The following is a 21,792-nucleotide window of genomic DNA, read 5'->3' as shown; positions in this document are numbered from 1 at the left end:
AAAAGATATTCAGTCAACCCTCAATTTTACAGACTCCAATTTTAACAGATTTCAGATTTAATGGACTGGATTCCGTGGATCATAAAACACATGATAAAGGTATATTTCCTCTTCTTCCTTGCACTTGCTGTTGTCTTTGTGCACAGTGTTTGTTTAGCGGTAGCTATGTACTGTAGACTAGTGCTGCCCGATTCAGAGAAAAATATTTCGATTCGATTCACCCTGTTGAATCGATTCGATTCACTGTGAATGACACAGCTTTTTAAGTTTAAACATTTTATTTTACCAAGGCAATATCATATCAAAAATTCCCAGCTTCCATCCCCAGCCCCCCAGACTCAATAGCCCCCCTGCCGATTCCCAGCTTCCATCCCCAGCCCCCAAGACTCACCAGCCCCCCTGCTGATTCTCAGCCCCCCCCTGCCGATTCTCAGCCCTCCCTGCCGATTCTCAGCCCTCCCTGCCGATTCTCAGCCCCCTCTGCCGATTCTCATTCCTTCTTGCCGATTCTCAGCCTCCCTGCTGATTCATATACTTACTCGACTGGATGTGGAATCGCGGGGAAGAGAGGAGAAATGCGGAGAGAGAGCCAGCAAAAAATACCATTTGCTTCTGAGGTCTGCTGCACGAGGTCTGCTCGCTTCCCTCTCAACGCTCCTCCCTGGTACATCCCAGAATGCACTGGGAAGGGGAAGGCCTGCCATTTTGGAGTGAAGGGCCAGCTGGCTGGAGGGTGTTAGCATCCCTCTGGTTAGACATTCAACTGAAAGGTACAGTGGAGGGGGGATGAGTTAGGGGTGCTAGGTGGGGGAACCTGAGCCTTAGGTGGTGCCGGGGGGTTCGGTTTCATGGAGGGGGTCTGAGTTTGAGGGGCTGGCAGCAGGAGGGAGTGGGCATCCCATCTGCATGGCTTGCTTTGGGGGGGGAGGGGAGAGGGAATATGCTTACTTCCTGCCCGGCTTACTTCATGGGTGGAGGTTTAGAGGTTCTGGTGGGAGGGAGTGGGCATCCCTCCTGCCAGCCGACTTTGTGGGGGTTCTCTGCCACAGCTGCTCAGCTGATCATGGCTAGGGGGTTCCCTTGCCACAATCAGCTGATGGCAAGGGATCAGGCACAATTCTCTAACCGGCACCTGTGACATGGGCGCCGGTTAGAGAATCGGGTAGGGCATTTCTATATAGGATGCTGGTGTGCTATTCTCAACCACTTCTTTAGATGGCTGCAGAAACTGGCATCCTATACAGAATCCGGCCTCTAATGCATGTCAATCACACTTAGACCCCATTACAGAATCATGTTCAGTGACGCCTAACTTAAAACTTAGGCGTCTAAATCTTGTAGGGAATTGCACCTAGCGGCACCTAAGTCTTTCTCCACCCCCTAAACACGCGTTCTTTGGTGTTAGGCGCTTCTAGGCACCTATCTTTTGTAGAATCACAGCTATCTATAGGTACCTCTTATAGAATTTCTCCTTAATATTTTAATTCACACGTTTACTACTTAGCACACTTTAGTGAAAGGGCCCCATTATATTTGTAAGAGAATAGATCACTGGTGGGAAAGATGAAGTGGATCTTAGCAGGAGAAAACTAATCATATAGGGGAAGAACGTCAAGACTCATAATCAGAGATGTCTAAGGAAATCCAGGAAATGAACACGAGTTAAAAATTAAACCATTAAACGTTGTTCATCAAAAAGCTAATGTCTTGAGAGCTCCAATAGCTTTTTGAGTCATTTTATGGAATAATCTAACATTCTAAGATCCCCTTTTACAAAGCCGCAATAGTGACTCACCCATGGCAATGTACTAATCTAATCTAATCTAATCTAAATCTTGGGTTTATATACCGCATCATCTCCGCAGATGGAGCTCGACACGGTTTACATGGTTAGGGAAGGAACGGAACTCCAGTGGAATTATATAAGTATGAGAGAAGAGAGGTTGGTGTGAGAGTGCCAGGAGCGGGACGGGGTTACGTTCTGGAGAAGAGCCAGGTCTTCAGATGCTTACGGAATGGTAGAAGGGGGCTCAAATTGCGGAGAGGGGAAGGGAGACTGTTCCAGAGCTGAGTGATTCTGAAAGGGAGGGAAGAGCCAAGTTTACCAACAAGGGAGATGCCTTTTAAGGAATCGAATGGGCTTCGGTGTATTTGCTGCAGAAGAAGTGCTGCCGTGGCTTCGTAAAAGGGGCCCTAAATTTTTCCTCTATTGTTTCTTGAGTTCAAAATTGAATTGAAGGATTTCTAAGACTAGGAGTGTATATGAAACTAAAAAATGAATTCTACTGAACAACACATAAAGTAACACAATCCTTAAGCAGTACAGTCTCCTAGTTTGGGCTTGTTACTTAGGGCTCCTTTTATCAAGTTGTGCCTGCTCAAGAGGAGGCGGTAGCGGCTAGCGTGGCCGGCGGTTTAACGTGCGCTATTACGCGCGTTAAACCGTTAGCGTGGCTTGATAAAAGGAGCCCTTAGTGATTGACATGTTAATAATCACCATTGTCATGTAATAATATGGCTTATTTTTAACATTCAGCTTATCAAATTTAAAAATTCTCAATGAAGTAATTATTCCCTTTTTATTCTTAACAGCGGGACAGAATAACAAATTTAAGAAAATCTGGTGTTAAAAAGGAGAAACCTCTTATCCAACATCCTATCGATTCCCAAGTTGTTGTGAGTGAGTTCCCACCTCAGCCATTGTTTGATGAGCGTTCTTTTAATCTTTCGGAAAAGGAAATCATGGATCTCTTTGAGAAAATGATGGTAAGTTGTTTCATATCACAAGAAATTGCACCCTCCAAAATACAGGACAAAAAAGTCACCTTTCTTTACAAAAAGGGAGAAAAGACCTCAGTGTCTAATAGGGGCTCTTTAAGCTTCCCATATAGACAGGCTAGTTTTAAACAGAATTTAATCCTAGCAGACACATCCTTGGTCAGAAAAACTCCCAATTAGTAAGTGAACCTCTATTCTAATTTTCTAATAGTTTTATATATTTTCTTATAGTTTTATATATTTTTTTAAACTTTTCTTCAAACAACAATTGTCAAAAATAGAAGTCACTTATCTGAGCACTTCGATATTCAGGTGTAGTCCTGGAGTAAAGCAAGCAGGAAAAACTGCTCAATGGAAAAAAGCTATCAGTCAAAACATTCTTCCAAAATATCCAACAGGGGCCCCTGTTTCGCAACAAAATGCTTCGTCAGGGATTTGAGCGATCACACAGGAGTGGAAGCGGGTGTGTGATCGCTCAAATCCCTGACAAAGCATTTTGTTGCGAAACAGGGGCCCCTGTTGGATATTTTGGAAGAATGTTTTGACTGATAGCTTTTTTCCATTGAGCAGTTTTTCCTGCTTGCTTTACTCCAGGACTACACCTGAATATCGAAGTGCTCAGATAAGTGACTTCTATTTTTGACAATTGTTGTTTGAAGAAAAGTTTAAAAAAATATATAAAACTATTAGAAAATATATAAAACTATTAGAAAATTAGAATAGAGGTTCACTTACTAATTGGGAGTTTTTCTGACCAAGGATGTGTCTGCTAGGATTAAATTATGTTTAAAATTAGCCTGTCTATATGGGAAGCTTAAAGAGCCCCTATTAGACACTGAGGTCTTTTCTCCCTTTTTGTAAAGAAAGGTGACTTTTTTGTCCTGTATTTTGGAGGGTGCAATTTCTTGTGATTTATTTTGGGCATCCTTTTCTTGATTTTTTGGATAATAAAGTTGTTCCATATGACATTTCAAGTGTAGTAAAAAAAAACTGTCTGTTGATATTCAGCCAGTGATAGTGGGGGTTTAAAAAAAAATGCTCATCACTGCTGGCCAAATTTAGACACTGATATTCAGCACTGTGCCATGTCCAGGGACCAGCATTAAATATCTGTGTAAGCAGTAGTACCTGGAAATCATGTGGACAACGACAAATTCATTGCAGTACCTACATAGCTAAACCTGGCAAAGTTAGGACTGCTGTTTAAGCAGTCCTACTTGCCCAGATAGCTAAGGGGTACCGACTCTGAATGTTGATGGCTACCACATTACTTCTAGGACAGTGGTCTCAAACTCGCGGCCCGCCAGGTACTATTTTGAGGTCCTCAGTAAGTTTATCATAATCACAAAAGTAAAATAAAACAGTTTCTTGATCATACGTCTCTTTAGCTATTAATTACAATGTTATTATTAAGACTTAGCCAAAAGGAAAGATTTATAAACTATAAAGAGTTTTGCCTCATGCAAAATTATCATTTCTTTAATAAGACATTAACTTTTTTTTTTTTCTGAGGCCCTCCAAGTACCTACAAATCCAAAAGGTGGCCCTGCAAAAGGTTTGAGTTTGAGACCACTGTTCTAGGACCATTCCAATTCTGCCCCTGGATTGCTAGGACCCAATCCAGAAGGTGCTGCAGCTAGGGCAGGATTAATTCGTCGAGGGCCCCTAGGCACACAAGTACACTGGGCCCCCTGCCCCGCCCCACCCTATCATGCGCCCAGGCGGAAACAAGAAGCTGCGTCAGAGGGAAGCTTTGGGTAAGCAGCACCACTTGCAGAATTACAGTTCCCGTTGCCTTTCTTACCTGCGTTGCTTGCTTGTCTTGTCTTACTTTCCATCGATGGGGGGAGGGCCTGCGTTGCCGATCAATGCTGGAGGGGGCCCATTGCTGTTTGGGAAAAACAATGTTGATGCTCTCCTTCATTGGGCCCCCCTGACCATTTTGGGCCCTAGGCATGTGTCTACTTGGCCTATTGGTTAATCCTGCCCTGGCTACAGTGGTCAGAGGAGATATTCAGTGCACTACACAGTTAAATACTGCTGAATATCCTTTCCCTGCATGCTAAGCGTGGTTCAACTAAACAGGAGCCTCTGCTGTTCAGTTAAACTCTGAATATTGGGCTCTGTGCTTTTATTCAAAAAATGAATAATATAAAGACCTGCTGACAAATTTTTGTTTTATTACAGTGTTATATATGCCCTATTTTTCTTGGCATCACCGAAGCAGTCTACATGAAGTGCTTGAGGAAGGTCAGAGAGATAAGTAGAAAAGAAAAGTAGAAGGAAATAAGAATCAGGACAGACCCCCTAAAAAACAACCAAACAAAAAAACCAACCAACAACTAAACCTCTCTGAACATAGTAGCCACCAACCAAGCCAGGCTCTATCAGAAGCTTGACTAAAAAAGTAGAGCCCTAATATTCAAAGGATTTATGATCCTAACTTCAAGAGTTATGCTCGGAAATTTACTAGGGTTGAGTACCTAAATTTATATTTAAAATTTATATTTAAAATGGCATCTGCATAACTACCAGGTTGTGGCCTGAAGCTACTCCATTCTGCTTACCACCTTTGAGTATAGTCCAGTCCTTTCCCCAAGCTACAGTAGGCTATCCCAGGCCTATCGTAATGTCTGGTGGTCCAGTGGTAGTCAAGGTAGGCGTAAACCACAACTGCTATCGTACCAAGCAGCCACCTGGGGTAAAGAATTAGAAAAATTAATTGCACACACAAACAACTATGGAGAATTTAGGAAACACCTAAAAACCTACCTGTTCTTAAAATACCTAGATAATGAACCAGGACATCAACCCTTGTAACACCATCACAAACCTGATCTTGTAAACTGCTAACCCTAACCCCTAATCACCAACTACGATCACTCCATTCAATTCATGGAATATTTCTACTTCTCTGTAAGCAGCATGGCACTTCTTGGCCTTGCAGCCCACAAACTGTCGTTACTACTATTAATGTTGATACTATCAGATGTACACAGCAATACTCCTTAATTTGTTGTATGTACAGCTTCTATTTATTGTATTTACAGTTTCCCTTTATTGTTAACGCCTAGAAGTCGCAAGATTGTTGGCGGTATATAAGAATAAAGTTATTATTATTATTATTAAAAATGACTGCTGCAACATTTAATGATAAGCTTGGAGTAGTACTGCTATGGGTGAGCCTCTTGTAAGAGAGGGTGACCTTTAGTGGTAGACCACTAGAGCTTATGGCAGCCATTTTCAACAGAAGCTGTAAGGGGCAGGAGCAAGTGGAATTCACTCCAGTCCCAACCACTACTAGATCAACAGGCTTATTAAAGTGGGCTTGGGGTTGCCTGCAGCAGCTTGTGGGGAGCACCAGGAGGGTGATCGACTTTGTTTGAGGGCTTGAGAGGAAGGAACTGTGGATTCCATTTATTCGATCTTGGCCAATATTCAGCAAAGATCTACATAAGTATCTTATATGGATCCCGGCTAAAAATTGGAAGGAAACTGTGTAAGATCTGGCAGTCAGGAGAGACCTGGCTATTTAATGCTGGACTGGATGGTATATATCCCAGGGTATGAAAAGAACTCAAATATGAAATTGCTGACCTGTGGTGATCTGTAACCTGTCACTAAAATTGTCTTTAGTACCTGAAAATTGGAGGGTAGCCAATGTTATGCCTATTTTTAAAAATGGTTCCGGGGGAGATTATGAAAAATTGCAGGCAGACCTTAGGAAACTGGAAGACTGGGCCACATCCAGGTTTCAGCACTGAATTTCCTGGATTCTGGATCCAACTACACCATAGCCAGTTAAGTGCAATAATCAGCACTTAAGAGACTATGGGGCACTGCATAAAGATAGGACTGACTTTTATGTGGTCTTATTTATGTGGTGACCTTGGCTGGTTAAATGCTCCTGAAAATGACCAGTTAGGTCTGAATAGGTGATTTAACTAGCGAGGAACTTTTAAATCACTTTGAATATTGACCTGATACTTTTTAAGCTCTTAAATTGAGATGAATTTTCAATAGAAATCTTAGACATGTAAGTTAAGCTCTGAACACATTGTCAGAGGTTGTGGTAAGCATTGCTGGTTTTAAGAAGGGTTTGATAAGAAATAGAGATATATGATCAAACTTATATTCTGGACAATGTATAATCTTTTTAAAGTGGAGTGTTCCAGATAATTATAGAAAGAATTGCAGTATTCAGTATGACTCAAAGCAAAATGCATGGATAAACTTCCTGCAGGGGTGTCAAAGTCGGTCCTCGAGGGCCGCAATCCAGTTGGGTTTTCAAGATTTCCCCAATAAATATGCATGAGATCTATTTGCATGCACTGCTTTCATTGTATGCTAATAGTTCTCATGCATATTCATTGGGGAAATCCTGAAAACCCAACTGGATTGTGGCACTTGAGGACCGACTTTGACACCTGTGTGAAAATTATGACAATTTTGATGGCTATGATTAGTCTTAGCCAAGCAGTAATCATGCCTATATTGTAGTCTTGTGAACGGTGCTGCTTGTTTTTATATTTAAGAAAGCAAGGACCCTATAAGACCCCTGAGGAAGACATTTTTATTTTGTCAAAGCACAGCCCTTGTCGGGTCACTTTTATTGTATATATTATTTGGTTTCTAGCCTCTTGGTCACTTATGATTGTATACACCCTTTGTGGATTGTTTTTAAGATTATTGTTTTTAAGTTATTTGGACGCCTATTAAACTTTGCATAGCAGAAGGATGCATGAAGGCTGAAAATCAGCGGTCATTCAGACTCTGTCATTTATTTCTGCTGGTCCCCCAGAAAAAAATGGGACATGAGAGCTTTGTCCTATCGTTGATCATTTTCTTTATGTAAGTGGCGGATATTATATAGAAGTGCAGAGAGCACTTAAATTCTGTCTGCTAAAAATAGTTCAACAGAGAACTCTAAGGCCAGATTCTGTAAACGGGATCTAAATCAGCAGCATCTACAAAAATAGACACCAAACGCATGTCATTCATGCTTAGGCACCGTTAACAGAATCACGGCTAAAAACACCTATGAAATAACGTAGGCACTTGCAGTATAGGCCAGCATTTTACTGGCCTGCATTGCAGGCATCTAAGTTCTTTATTGAATTATGCCTAATGGTGCTTATGTCTCTCTCTGCCCCAACCATGCTCACTTATGCATAAGGCACCATTAGACGTCATCATTTAGATGCGTTATTGGAGACTACACTGTAGACACTTTAATGGCACCTACACTATAGATACCTCCTGATACTTACTTTATTACTGAATTTTTAATCAGTTTTAAATGAAGCGGTCATTTACCGTGCCGATTAAGGCCAATTAAAACAATTGCCTAACTTATGGCGCCATTTATAGAATATGGCTTTCTAGTGTCCCTACTAGTACTGTGTGTGTAAACTTTCGACTTGGAAAGATTACTCAGTTTCCAGATCAAGGGATGCCTCACTGACAAGTGGTAGGAGGAGACACCATTTGGAGGGAAAATCTATGGTGGCATGTACTGAATACCAGGGGGAGGCGCTTAAATTTGGCCTTTTCCTCCCCTGGCTACCAGAGACTCATAAAATCACCAGACAACAAAGGTAGGAAATATGATTTTATTTTAAATTTAGTGATCAAAATGTGTCCTTTTTGAGAATTTATACCTGCTGGCTATATTTTGCACTACGGCCTCCATTTACTAAACCGCAATAGTGGTTTTTAGTGCAGGGAGCCTATGAACATCGAGAGCAGTGCAGGGCATTCAGCACAGCTCCCTACGCTAAAAAACGCTATCGCGGTTTAATAAAAAGGGAGGGGGTATATTTGTCTATTTTTGTATAGTTGTTATTGAGGTGACATTGCATAGTCATCTGTCTTGACCTCTTTGAAAACCCGTGGAATATAAATGATAATTAACATTTTCTCTGCGTACAGTGTGCTTTGTGGATTTTTTGTTTTTAATTGTTGGTAGATCATTTTGACTTGGTCATTTTAAAAGTAGCTCGCAAGCCCAAAAAGTGTGGGTACCCCTGATCTAGAAGGATAAAGAAGTCAGAAGCAGAGTTCCACCTGGAGAGATTCCATCTCTAAAAGGCTATGTGCCAGTTTCTGATGTCAGGGGTAGTGGACCTTTTGTAAAACAGGCGCTAGTGTAAGACTAAAAACACCTATGAAATAACGTAGGCACTTGCAGTATAGGCCAGCATTTTACTGGCCTGCATTGCAGGCATCTAAGTTCTTTACTGAATTATGCCTAACGGTGCTTATGTCTCTCTTTGCCCCAACCATGCTCACTTATGCATAAGGCACCATTAGACGTCATCATTTAGATGCGTTAATGGAGCCTACACTGTAGACACTTTAATGGCACCTACACTATAGATGCCTCCTGATGCTTACTTTATTACTGAATTTTTAATCAGTTTTAAATGAAGCAGTCATTTACCGTGCCGATTAAGGCCAATTAAAACAATTGCCTAACTTATGGCGCCATTTACTTAGGCACCATTTCATTCAAAATCTGTTTGGCGGAGCAGCTGCTCCTTTTGCACCCCACTTAGTTACGCCTCTGATGTGCTAGAATGGACTTACCGTATTGAAACTATGTTCTCTTGATTCTTTGCCTGTATATAATTATTGTTGAATATTGTCCCAAGTTTTAGAAAGAAATCCAAGTTCCAGTAAAGGTTTTAGTTCAGAACTAACACTCTGACCATTCATTAACTGTCATATTGAGAGAAAGGAGAGCGATGAGTGATTTTTTACAGTGCCTTCTAGCATGCTGGTCCCCCACCCTGACCTCACAAAACAGTCCTTAATAAAATGTGTAAAATAACCCTCCCTGATGTTCATCAGGCAAGAGAGAGTTACAGAAGTATAAAAAATTCCTTTCAGTAGCGACATCTGCAAAAGAATGCTGCAGATGGAATGCTGCAGTATGGAAGATGAGGTATAAACTCGAAAATAACATGGGGACAAATTTTTCCCTGTCCCCACAGGAGCTCAATCTCCCCATCCCATCCCTGCGAGTTTTGTCGCTGTTTCTGTCCCATTCCTGTAAGCTCTGTGTTAACCGCATAAGCCACGAACACTTATGATTTTAAAGTGTTTGAGGCTTGTACAGATGACGACAGAGCTCGCAGGAATGGGGCAGGGACAGGAAAAGAACTTGCTGGGACAGGATGGGAAAATGAGTTCCTGCGGGGACGAGGAAAAATTTGTCCCCATGTCATTCTCCAGTGTAAATGTCTATTAATCTTACCTTTCCTTCTTGTGTTGATGTGCTAAAGGCTTTTCTGAGCTGCTAGGCCATGGAACCAGTATAGATGATGGACTGTTGAGTGCTGTGTGTAAGGGAAAGGTTTTCATTACTGGGCTATTGCCAATGGCTTTTTTTCATAGGGCATGCAGCTATCATTGTCTGAAGGAATTTAAAAGCTGTTCAGAATTTGAAAACTCTATCTTCTGTTATCCAAATAGCAACCTATAATTCAAACATTGTACCATCTCGTATATATTCTCTCTGAAATACTGGTTTTAGCCAAGCTTCAGAGTATATAGAGACAGCAGCAAACTATGCATATGAAAAGGCTTTTATCGGTCGCCCCTCCCTTAGAAAAAATAGGACCAATGGCTTAGTACTCTACAAAGTATAGCCATTTTCTAATATGAAAGCTCGTCATATACCAAAATATTTAATTCATTTGAAACAATTTGTTTACCATGGTTCTGAAAAACAAACAAACAACAAATCAGTTTTTCCCATCAATATAGTCCTTTAATATTTTCCATAATGTCACAGTTTCCTTGCCAACATCATGTAGGGTGACTTGACTACTTTCATAATTTTGTTTTTTCATCCTAAACCTATTGCAGTGGTCCTGATGCTCTGCATAGCATCTTTTTATTTAATGAAGGGGCCCTTTTGCTAAAGCTTAGTATGTGATAGATGATAGGTGCCGAGGAGAGAAGGGGAGCAGGAAGCAGAGGAGACAGGCAGCGTTGGTGCCGAGCACCGAAGCAAGCAGAAAGTAGCAGGACAGTAGGCTCGGGGTAGCGGCGAGAGTTCGCTCCGCCCCCCCCACGCGTCACAGGCAGCGCCGGACTCCCCCTTGAAAAGGGGAGGAGCCAGCGCGGCACACGCGGTGCCGAGGAGAGAAGGGGAGCAGGAAGCAGAGGAGACAGGCAGCGTTGGTGCCGAGCACCGAAGCAAGCAGAAAGTAGCAGGACAGTAGGCTCGGGGTAGCGGCGAGAGTTCGCTCCGCCCCCCCCACGCGTCACAGGCAGCGCCGGACTCCCCCTTGAAAAGGGGAGGAGCCAGCGCGGCACACGCGGTGCCGAGGAGAGAAGGGGAGCAGGAAGCAGAGGAGACAGGCAGCGTTGGTGCCGAGCACCGAAGCAAGCAGAAAGTAGCAGGACAGTAGGCTCGGGGTAGCGGCGAGAGTTCGCTCCGCCCCCCCCACGCGTCACAGGCAGCGTCGGACTCCCCCTTGAAAAGGGGAGGAGCCAGCGCGGCACACGCGGTGCCGAGGAGAGAAGGGGAGCAGGAAGCAGAGGAGACAGGCAGCGTTGGTGCCGAGCACCGAAGCAAGCAGAAAGTAGCAGGACAGTAGGCTCGGGGTAGCGGCGAGAGTTCGCTCCGCCCCCCCCACGCGTCACAGGCAGCGCCGGACTCCCCCTTGAAAAGGGGAGGAGCCAACGGCGCCCAGCCGTTCGGCGCGCGGCGAAGGCGCGCGGTAAAGGCGCTCGCCTTAGCGAGAGCGCCTTTGCGAAGGGCCTTGCAAGGGACGAGCGCTACTCACAAGAACACCAGAGGAGAACAGACCGGTAAGGAACTGACAAGCACAAAAGATAAGGAGGAGACAGACACAAAATAAACCAACCTCGCACATACAATCAAGGTGAGGTAGAGCAGAGACAGCACACACGAGAGAGACAACAAGGCAAGCAACACAAGGAAGCAGCAGGCAAGGGACACAAGCACACAAAGGCACAGGCACTGTAACACAAACAGACTCACTCAAATAGGAAGACTGCAGTCAGGAAGTCAGAAGGTAAGGGGGAGGTAGGATCAGTAGGAAAAAGAGCAGCACTGTAACACAAACAGACTCACTCAAATAGGAAGACTGCAGTCAGGAAGTCAGAAGGTAAGGGGGAGGTAGGATCAGTAGGAAAAAGAGCAGCAGTAGGTCACAACAAATCACTCAGACAACCCACGAGTGAACCACGAAATGGAAGCCCAAGGAAGTCAGAAGATGAGCTTTCCTGTCTTCTGTATCGACTGCAATATGTATGACTACCTCCCTTCGGGGATCCAGGCATACATTTGCAATCGATGCATGGAGATGGATAGCTTGAAATGTCAGGTAAGACTATTAGAGGGAACAGTGATGGAACTCGAAGACAGAATCCGAGCACAGGAGAAGATTCTAGTGGAGTACAGCCCAAACGACGAGGTCAAGGATCTAGAAATGTACATAGAGGAAGCCCATCAGCACCATGTAGAGATCCCAGGGCTGGAAATCTGTACTCAGGAAACCCATGTGAGGAGAGAAGACACCCATGCAAACACAGAAGAAAAAGAAGACGAGTTTGGAGACAACCGCACACCAGGAGGAATAGTGAGAGCACAGGAAGATGTCCCCCCATCCAAAGAAGTATCATTGGAGGAAGATGACTGGCCCTACTCCAAGGACGTGGACCTACGCCCCCCAAGGAACTCCCGAATAAAGAAGATGGGGATCATTGTAGGCGACTCCATTATACGACACGTGGACAGCCACACCGCAGGAGGAAGAGAAGACAGGGTCGTCACCTGTCTGCCTGGAGCAAGAGTAAAGGATGTGACCAACAGGATCTCCAGGATCATAGATGGAGCACGGGGAGTGGACACAGCTGTGCTTATCCACGTGGGAACAAATGATGTGAGCGGGCGGAAGTATGACAGGGAAGAGATGAAGGGCCAGCTCCGCTCACTCGGAAGACAATTGAAGATCAGGGAGGTGAAGGTGGCCTTCTCTGAAATCCTCCCTGTACCAAGAGCAGATGGAAAGAGACAAGGGGAATTGCAAGTGATCAACGCCTGGATGAGACGATGGTGCGAAGACGAAGGTTTTGACTTCGTGCGCAACTGGACGGCGTTCTGGGGAAAAAGCAAGTACTACAGAAGGGATGGACTACACCTCAACAAGGAAGGAGCAAGAGTTTTGGCAGGCAACATGAAGAAAGCAATAGAGAAGGCTTTAAACTGAAGGACAGGGGAAAGCCGACAGTCGACCACCGGTCGATGGCACGGACAACAGGATGTCCCGACGTAGAAACAAAGGACTACTACTCATACACAAGAGAGGTCGACCTCACAGCCAACAAAAGAGAACAAGCAGGAAGGGACAACTCAGACACAGGAGGGGATGACCACACAGCAAACATGGGAGACAACACAGGAGCAGTAAAGGATACCGTAAATGAGACTGTAAGGACAGCCAAGAGTAGAAGGTCCAAAAAGGTAACACAAAGGGAACTTAGATGTATGTATACAAATGCTAGAAGTCTAGGAAACAAAATGGGAGAACTAGAGACGATAGCAAGACATGAGAACATGGATATCATTGGCATAACAGAAACATGGTGGAATGAAGAAAACAAATGGGACACAGTACTACAGGGATACAAACTATATAGAAGGGATCGAGAAGGGCAGAAAGGTGGAGGTATTGCCCTATATGTTAAGGAAGGAATAGATTCTGTTGGAATGATTACAACAGACAGGAAAGAGAAGCTGGAGTCCCTCTGGATCAAAATTCCTGGTCACAATGGTGCAGATACAAAAATTGGCCTTTACTATCGTCCCCCAAGACAGGCGGAGGTCACTGACTCAGAAATGATGGAGGAAATCAAACAAGTATGCAAGACAGGCAATGTAGTTATATTGGGAGACTTCAATTTCCCAGGAATAGACTGGAAACTAGGAGCCTCCAACTGCGGCAAGGAGGCCAAGTTCCTGGAGGTGCTAGGGGATTGCTTCCTGGAGCAAATGGTAAAAGAGCCGACAAGAGGAGACACCACCTTGGACTTGGTCCTAAATGGTCTCACCGGACCGATAACAGAAGTAGAAGTCATGGTTCCACTGGGAACGAGTGATCACAATGTAATCAACTTTAAACTTGACATCGGGAAAGGGAAACATACCAAAACCTTAACCACCACCTTAAACTTTAAAAAGGGTAAATACGATTGCATGAGAGCCATGGTAACAAAACGACTCGAGAAGATGGTGGACAAACTTGAAACAGTCGATCAGGCATGGTGCCTATTGAAAAATACTATTGCAGAAGCACAAGATCTCTACATTCCGAGGATTTCCAAAGATCGGAGAACTAAAGGCAAAGGAGAACCGGCATGGCTTACCATACAGGTGAAGGAAGCCATAAAAGAAAAGAAGGACTCTTTCAAAAAATGGAAATGCACGAAGACAACCGAAGCCTGGAACAAACATAAAGATAAACAGAAGAAATGTCACAAGGCGGTGAGGGATGCAAAACAGGACTATGAGGAAAAAATAGCCCGGGAGGCCAAAAACTTCAAGCCCTTTTTTAGATACGTGAAGGGGAAAAAACCTGCAAAAGAGGCAGTGGGACCCCTGGACGACAAGGGAAGAAAAGGGTACATCAAGGAAGATAAACAAATCGCAGACAAACTAAATTCCTTCTTTGCCTCCGTCTTTACGAAGGAGGACACCTCAACAATACCTGAAGCGGAGAAATTGTTTACAGGAGAAATAGAGGACAGCCTCACCACAGTTGAAGTGAACTTAGATCAGATATACTACCAGATCGACAAACTTAAAAGTGACAAATCCCCTGGACCGGATGAAATTCACCCGAGAGTCTTGAAGGAATTGAAGGTTGAAATCGGAGAGTTATTACAAAAACTTGCAAACCTGTCAATCAGAACTGGTCAGATACCAGACGACTGGAGGAAAGCGAACATCACGCCAATCTTCAAAAAAGGATCGAGAGGAGAACCGGGCAACTATAGACCTGTGAGTCTTACGTCTGTCCCCGGCAAGATGATTGAATCACTGATCAAGGATAGCATAGTTCAGCACTTGGACACACACGACTTGATGAAACCCAGTCAACATGGATTCAGGAAAGGGAAATCGTGTTTGACGAATTTACTCCAATTCTTTGAGACCGTGAACAAGCAAATTGATAGTGGAAAGCCGGTGGACATAATATACTTGGACTTCCAGAAAGCATTTGACAAAGTTCCACATGAAAGACTTCTCAGGAAACTACAAAGCCATGGCATAGAGGGAGATATACAAAGATGGATAGGCAAATGGCTGGATAACAGGAAGCAGAGAGTGGGCATAAATGGGAAGTTCTCCGACTGGGAGATAGTGACTAGTGGTGTACCCCAGGGCTCGGTACTTGGGCCGATCCTTTTTAATATTTATATCAATGACCTGGAAAACGGAACATCCAGTGAGATCATCAAGTTTGCAGACGACACAAAACTCTGCCGGGAAATCAGATCGCAGGAGGACAGTGAGGAACTCCAGAGCGATTTGTGTCGGTTAGAAAACTGGGCGGAGAAATGGCAGATGAAGTTCAATGTGGAGAAATGCAAGGTAATGCATTTAGGCAGTAAAAATAAGGAATACGAGTACAGAATGTCAGGTGCAACTCTGGGAAAAAGTGAACAAGAAAGGGATCTGGGTGTACTGATAGATAGGACCCTGAAGCCGTCGGCACAATGCGCGGCAGCGGCAAAGAAGGCAAATAGAATGTTGGGCATGATAAAGAAAGGAATCTCGAGTAGATCGGAGAAAGTTATAATGCCGCTTTATAGGGCAATGGTCAGACCACACTTGGAATACTGCGTCCAACATTGGTCTCCCTACCTAAAGAAGGATATAAAACTGCTGGAGAGGGTGCAGAGGCGAGCAACTAAACTAGTGAAGGGTATGGAGAAACTGGAATATGAGGATCGACTTAAAACACTGGGATTGTTCTCCCTTGAGAAAAGGAGACTGCGTGGGGATATGATCGAGACCTTCAAAATACTGAAAGGAATCGACAAAATAGAGCAGAGAAGATTATTTACATTGTCCAATTTGACACGGACAAGAGGACATAAAATGAAGCTAAGGGGGGGCAAGTTCAGGACTAATATCAGGAAGTTCTGCTTCACACAGAGAGTGGTTGACATCTGGAATACTCTCCCAGGGGAGATTATTGCAGAATCGACAGTCCTAGGCTTCAAGGGCAAACTAGATGCATATCTCCTTGAGAGAGGCATATAGAGATATGGTTGGCTATAGGGTAAGCCAGGTGTATACCTGGCAGGGCCTCCGCGTGTGCGGATCACCGGACTAGATGGACCGAAGGTCTGATCCGGAGATGGCGCTTCTTATGTTCTTATGTTCTTATGTTGTTCTTCCTATTTTATACCTAAGGACCATGTAGCACTTATCACAAGCTAAGCTTTAGTAAACGGGCCTCAAACTTGGTAAAATAGCCTTGTTGAGTCATGATTTGTGCTAAGGCATAAAACAGTCTCAACAGTAGAAATAGGACTCTTGCTACATAATAGTTTGAGCAATTACAGGTTTTGGTTTGTTTAGGAAGATAACAGTGTTCTAATTCTTTGTATGCTTTTGGCTGAAAAAACATGTTAAAATGCAAAAGCAGACTTATTTTTAAGCATTTAAACATAATTTTGTAGATAATACAGTGAACAATACAAATGCCCTCGTCCGTTAAATTTAACAACTTGCAGGTTTTACTTAAATTATGCTAAATATATCAAATCATAGAACTTTAGAATAAAATAGAAAAAGGGTTATTATATGGATGTGGTTTGCAGCTAGCCAAATGTAATAGTGTCACATTTTAACAATTTTATTGAATTCCAGTTTGAAGCAGAACAGGCACTTGATATTTAAAATAAATTATTTTCTAATCTAACACATCTTGTAGCAGTGTTCCCGCTAAGCTGCGCTGGGGTGCGCTGGCGCACAAAATATTACCTCGCAGCACACAAGTTTCTCGTCACAGCGCACACAGTGTAGAGCACAGTTCTTCAACCGCCGGTCCGCAAACAAAATCTTGCCGGTCCGCGAAGGATTCGGTCTCCGCCGCAACGAAAGGCCGGCGTCAGCTGACTTGCAACTTCCTGTTGCAGTCGCTGTGCCGGGACTCCTGCCTTCGCCGGGACTCCTGCCTTCCACCGCGTTTGCCTCCTGCCTTGTCTCCGCACCTCCAGACCAGCAGCGGCAGCTGTGTATGCTTTTAACTTCGGCACAGAGCTGCCCCTAATCAATAGTTTAGCGCGGTTTCATAAGGCAGCCTCGGGGCCTTTGCTAGGCCGGCCCACATCGCATCATCGAAGCGGGCCGGCTATCAAATGCCCCGAGGCTGCCTCATGAAACCGCGCTAAACTATTGATTAGGGGCAGCTCTGTGCCGAAGTTAAAAGCATACAGAGCTGCCGCTGCTGGTCTGAACTCTTGGGCCGCTGAAGGAGGGCAAAAAGCAGCTGTCCTGGAGGTTTCCCTTCCTCTCGCCTTTACAGGTTCCTTTTTTCCACCTTTTTTTTTTTCTTTCAAACGGCAACGGGCCCCAGCATCGACATCAATCAAGTAAGTTCCACTGTCAATCAAGCGGTTCTGCTCGGCCAAAGCTTCCCCTGTGACATGAGCCACCCTCAGGGGAAAGAAAGTGACCCACAAAGGTGAGGGGAAGGGGGGCAGATGATGGAAGTTGGGGGGGGGAGAGAGAGAGAGAGAGAGAAGGGGCAGATGATGGAATGGAGGAGATGAGAGAGAGAGAGAAGGGGACAGATGATGGAAGTGAGAAGAAGGGAGAGAGAGCAGAAGGCAGATGGATGTCAGTTGAGAAGGGAGAGCAGATGCTGAATGGAAGTGGGGAAAGAACACATACTGGATGGAAGGAGGAGATAAATAAAGGGGGAAGAAAATAGTAAGATAATGGAGGGGTGAGGGAAAGGGGTGACAAGCTGTGTGTAGACACAGTGAAAAGAGGGAAACGGGACTAAATAGTAAGAAAGAATTTAATTTAGATGGAGGCAGAAAATAGAGAAGGAAGACCAGAGAAGAAAAGGGAAGAGAGAGCAGAGAATGATCAGATCTGAGTGGAGGAAATGAGAAGAGAGATATGCTAAAAACCACAGGGGGGAGGGAAGGATAGAGATGCCAGACCATGAGGGGAACAGAAGGAAGATGATGGATGCTAGACCAAATTGGGGGGTGGGGGGGGGCAGGAGGAGAGATGGCAGGGAAAGACAGACAGTGAATGGAAGGGGCAGATGCTGGACTGAAGAGACAGAGAAGGTTATCATGCTGCTGTACCGGGCCATGGTACGCCCTCACCTGGAGTACTGCGTCCAGCACTGGTACTTTAAGAAGGACATGGTACTACTCGAAAGGATCCAGAGAAGAGCAACTAAAATGGTTAAGGGGCTGGAGGAGTTGCCGTACAGCGAAAGATTAGAGAAACTGGGCCTCTTCTCCCTTGAGCAGAGGAGATTGAGAGGGGACATGATAGAAACATTCAAGGTACTGAAGGGAATAGACTTAGTAGCTAAGGCAGGGAGAACGAGAGGGCACTCTCTAAAGTTGAAAGGGGATAGATTCCATACAAACGTAAGGAAGTTCTGTGGTAGAAAGCAACATATTTATTTGGCTCATAACTTGCTGGCGCCCGATATTTTTAGCTCACAGTGAAAAAAGTTTGCTCACAACACCCGCCCGCTTAGAGGGAACACTGCTTTGTATGTCAACTAGGAGTGGGCTGTCCTAAAGTGTAGCATTGGTGCAATATACAGTTAAAAACAAATAGAATGGAGTCTCTATAATATTTCAATCGTGATGGTCATGAGCAATAAAAGTCTACAAGTAGAAACACTGTTAGTCTTTATTCTTGTCAGTCAGTTACTTTATTGAGACCTTTATTTATGTGACGGGCCATATTTTGACTGCACAGATCCTTCATCAGGGGCCTTGTGGTCAACAAGCAAAAGTCTGTTGAGTCATTTGAGAAATGTATGGATTAAATAAGGAAGATTTGTTAAGAACATAAGAAGCTGCCTCCGCTGAGGCAGACCAGAGGTCCATCTCGCCCAGCGGTCCGCACCCGTGGCGGCCCATCAGGCCCATTGCCTGAGCAGTGGTCCCAGACTATCCCTATAACCTACCTCTACTCCTATCTGTACCCCTCAATTCCTTTATCCTCTAGGAATCTATCCAAACCTTCTTTGAAGCCTTGTAACGTGCTGTGGCCTATCACAGCCTCCGGAAGTGCGTTCCATGTATCCACCACCCTCTGGGTGAAAAAGAACTTTCTGGCATTTGTTCTAAACCTGTCCCCTTTTAATTTCTCCGAGTGCCCCCTTGTACTTGTGGTTCCCCATAATCTGAAAAATCTGTCCCTGTCTACCTTTTCTATACCCTTCAGGATCTTGAAGGTTTCTATCATGTCTCCTCTAAGTCTCCGCTTTTCCAGGGAGAACAGCCCCAGCTTTTTCAGTCTGTCAGTATATGAGAGGTTTTCCATACCCTTTATCAGTTTCGTTGCTCTTCTCTGGACTCCCTCAAGTACCGCCATGTCCTTCTTGAGGTACGGCGACAAGTACTGGACACAGTATTCCAGATGCGGGCGCACCATTGCACGATACAGCGGCAGGATGACCTCCTTCGTCCTGGTCGTGATACCCTTTTTAATGATACCCAACATTCTATTGGCTTTTCTTGAGGCTGTGGCGCACTGTGCTGACGCCTTCAAAGTTGTGTCTACCATCACTCCCAGGTCTCTTTCAAGGTTACTTACCCCTAGCAGTGATCCCCCCATTTTGTAGCTGAACATCGGGTTCTTTTTCTTATATTTTTATCAATCAGGATTTATTGAGATGACCCTTTATTTATGAGACCCAACATGGGGCATGTTTCGGCTATGCAGAGCCTTCCTCAGGGGTCTTTCGGGCAACAAGCAAAAGTCCGTTAGGTCAATTGAGAAATGTATGGACTAAAATAAAGATTTGTTTCCCAATTATTCAACGAAAATGGGTAGTAGGTAAGATCAGCTGAACACCGTCATTGATTGACATTCGCTTTCAACAACGGCATTCAGTTGATCTTACTTACTACACATTATCGCTAAGTAATTGGGCAACAAATCTTTATTTTAGTCCATACATTTCTCAATTGACCTAACGGACTTTTGCTTGTTGCCCAAAAGACCCCTGAGGAAGGCTCTGCATAGCCGAAACATGCCCCATGTTGGGTCTCATAAATAAAGGGTCATCTCAATAAATCCTGATTGATAAAAATATAGACTCTATGAAAGTGTTTCTACCTATAGACTTTTATTGCTCATGACCACCACGTTTCAGGACATTGTCCATGATGACACCTAGGCCTTTTTCTTGGGTCAGACTCAAAGGTGAAAATTAATATAAGGTAACTATGATTTGGATTATTTTTCTCAATGTGCATCACTATACATTCATCCTGGTTGAGTATTAGTGTGTAGATTTGAGTGTGTGTGAGTGAAGTGGGTTTTTTTTTTTGTTTTTTTAACTTTCTAAGACAATTTTCAAGGTGGAGTATAAGCATTTTCTGCTTTGGTTTTTAGTGGCTGAGGGCTTTGAGTAATTTCAGGTGCCTGTCTTGCTTACTGTGTATGGAGGATTTGGGTAGGTGTAGGGCAGGGGTGTCAAATGTCGTTCCTCGAGGGACGCAATTCAGTCGGGTTTTTAGGATTTCCCCAATGAATATGCATGAGATCTGTTTGCATGTACTGCTTTCTTTGTATACTAATAGATCTCATGCATATTCATTGGGGAAATCCTGAAAACCCGACTGGATTGCGGCCCTCGAGTACCGACATTTGACACCCCTGGTTTAGGGGAATGGGGGAGGAAGGATAGAGGTATCTCCATTTGTTGTCTCAAATGGACGCTTTTTGTCTTGTTATTTATTATGTCTTGCAATCAATAAAGTTATAAAGAGGAATAAACTATATAATCTTACCATCAAAGCCTAAAAAATATTTTGAGTTTAACCAGAAAAGAGGCTAAGCACATTAGCAATTATATTAATAGAAACTGCACTAATTTCAAGCAGTAGAGAAAAAGACCTCAAGATATCTTGCTCCAACAAGTCCCAACTTCATGAGACTGAATATATTTTTTTATAAAGCAGCTTCTCTAGTCATTGGTCAACAAGATTCTACTTTAAATATACCACTTTATTGCAGTCTTCAAAAAAAATTGCAAAAATGTATCTTTAAGAACAGTTTTCATAGATACAATCCCATATCATTCACAGCTTACAACTATAACAGTTGAAAAAAAAAGCAAAGACCAGCTGTATTCTTTATCTTGCATTCACAAAAAAGGCCAAATGTCACTTTATGCCATTTTTTAATTTAGCAATTTTACAATTCAAGTATAATACTTAGAAAGAAAACAGAAATCTGACATGAAAATTCAAAGAATTTGTTTTTTTTTAAACCCTAATATGTAGAGTATGTATTACAAAAAAATCTCAATTTAAGGAAATAATTATAATCGGAAAAGAGAGGGGTCTAATATAGGAAACTTTCCATTTTTGGATGTTTTTCTTTTTTTGCACATTAGCCCTATAGATTTAGAAAAGGTTCAAAGAAGGGTGACCAAAATGAGGAAAGGTTTAAAAGGTTAGAGCTGTTCAGCTTGAAAAACAGACTGCTGAGGGGCATATGATAGGGTCTACAAAATCCTGAGTGATATAGAATGGATAAATGTAAATCAATTGTTCTTTCAAAAAGTACTAAGACTAAGCGACACTTAATAAAGTTACTTGATAATACTTTTAAAATGAATAGGATGAAATATTTTTTCACTCAATGAATAGTTAAACTTTGGAACTAGTTGCCAGAGGATATGATAAAAGTGGATAGCTGGGTTAAAAAAGGCATGGACAAGTTCCTGGAGGATAAGTCTATAGTCTGCT

The 21,792-nt window shown here is 43.5% G+C and overlaps 1 protein-coding gene across 6 annotated transcripts in view; it reads left to right on the top strand.

Moving 5' to 3' along the window:
• Positions 1 to 21,792, top strand: part of DIAPH2 (diaphanous related formin 2) — a 1,499,255-nt gene that overhangs the window by 133,879 nt on the left and 1,343,584 nt on the right. For all 6 annotated transcript variants that reach the window (XM_033944799.1, XM_033944798.1, XM_033944797.1 and 3 more), the window contains one exon: positions 2,593 to 2,766. In XM_033944799.1, the coding sequence (XP_033800690.1) occupies positions 2,593 to 2,766 (174 nt within the window). The remainder of the gene's footprint in view (positions 1 to 2,592; positions 2,767 to 21,792) is intronic.

Source organism: Geotrypetes seraphini, chromosome 5 (genome assembly GCF_902459505.1).
Source record: "Geotrypetes seraphini chromosome 5, aGeoSer1.1, whole genome shotgun sequence".
In the NCBI taxonomy this organism is placed as follows: domain Eukaryota; kingdom Metazoa; phylum Chordata; class Amphibia; order Gymnophiona; family Dermophiidae; genus Geotrypetes; species Geotrypetes seraphini.
The sequence above is the reverse complement of the archived record's forward strand: the minus strand, read 5'-3'. Positions and strand labels throughout refer to the sequence as shown.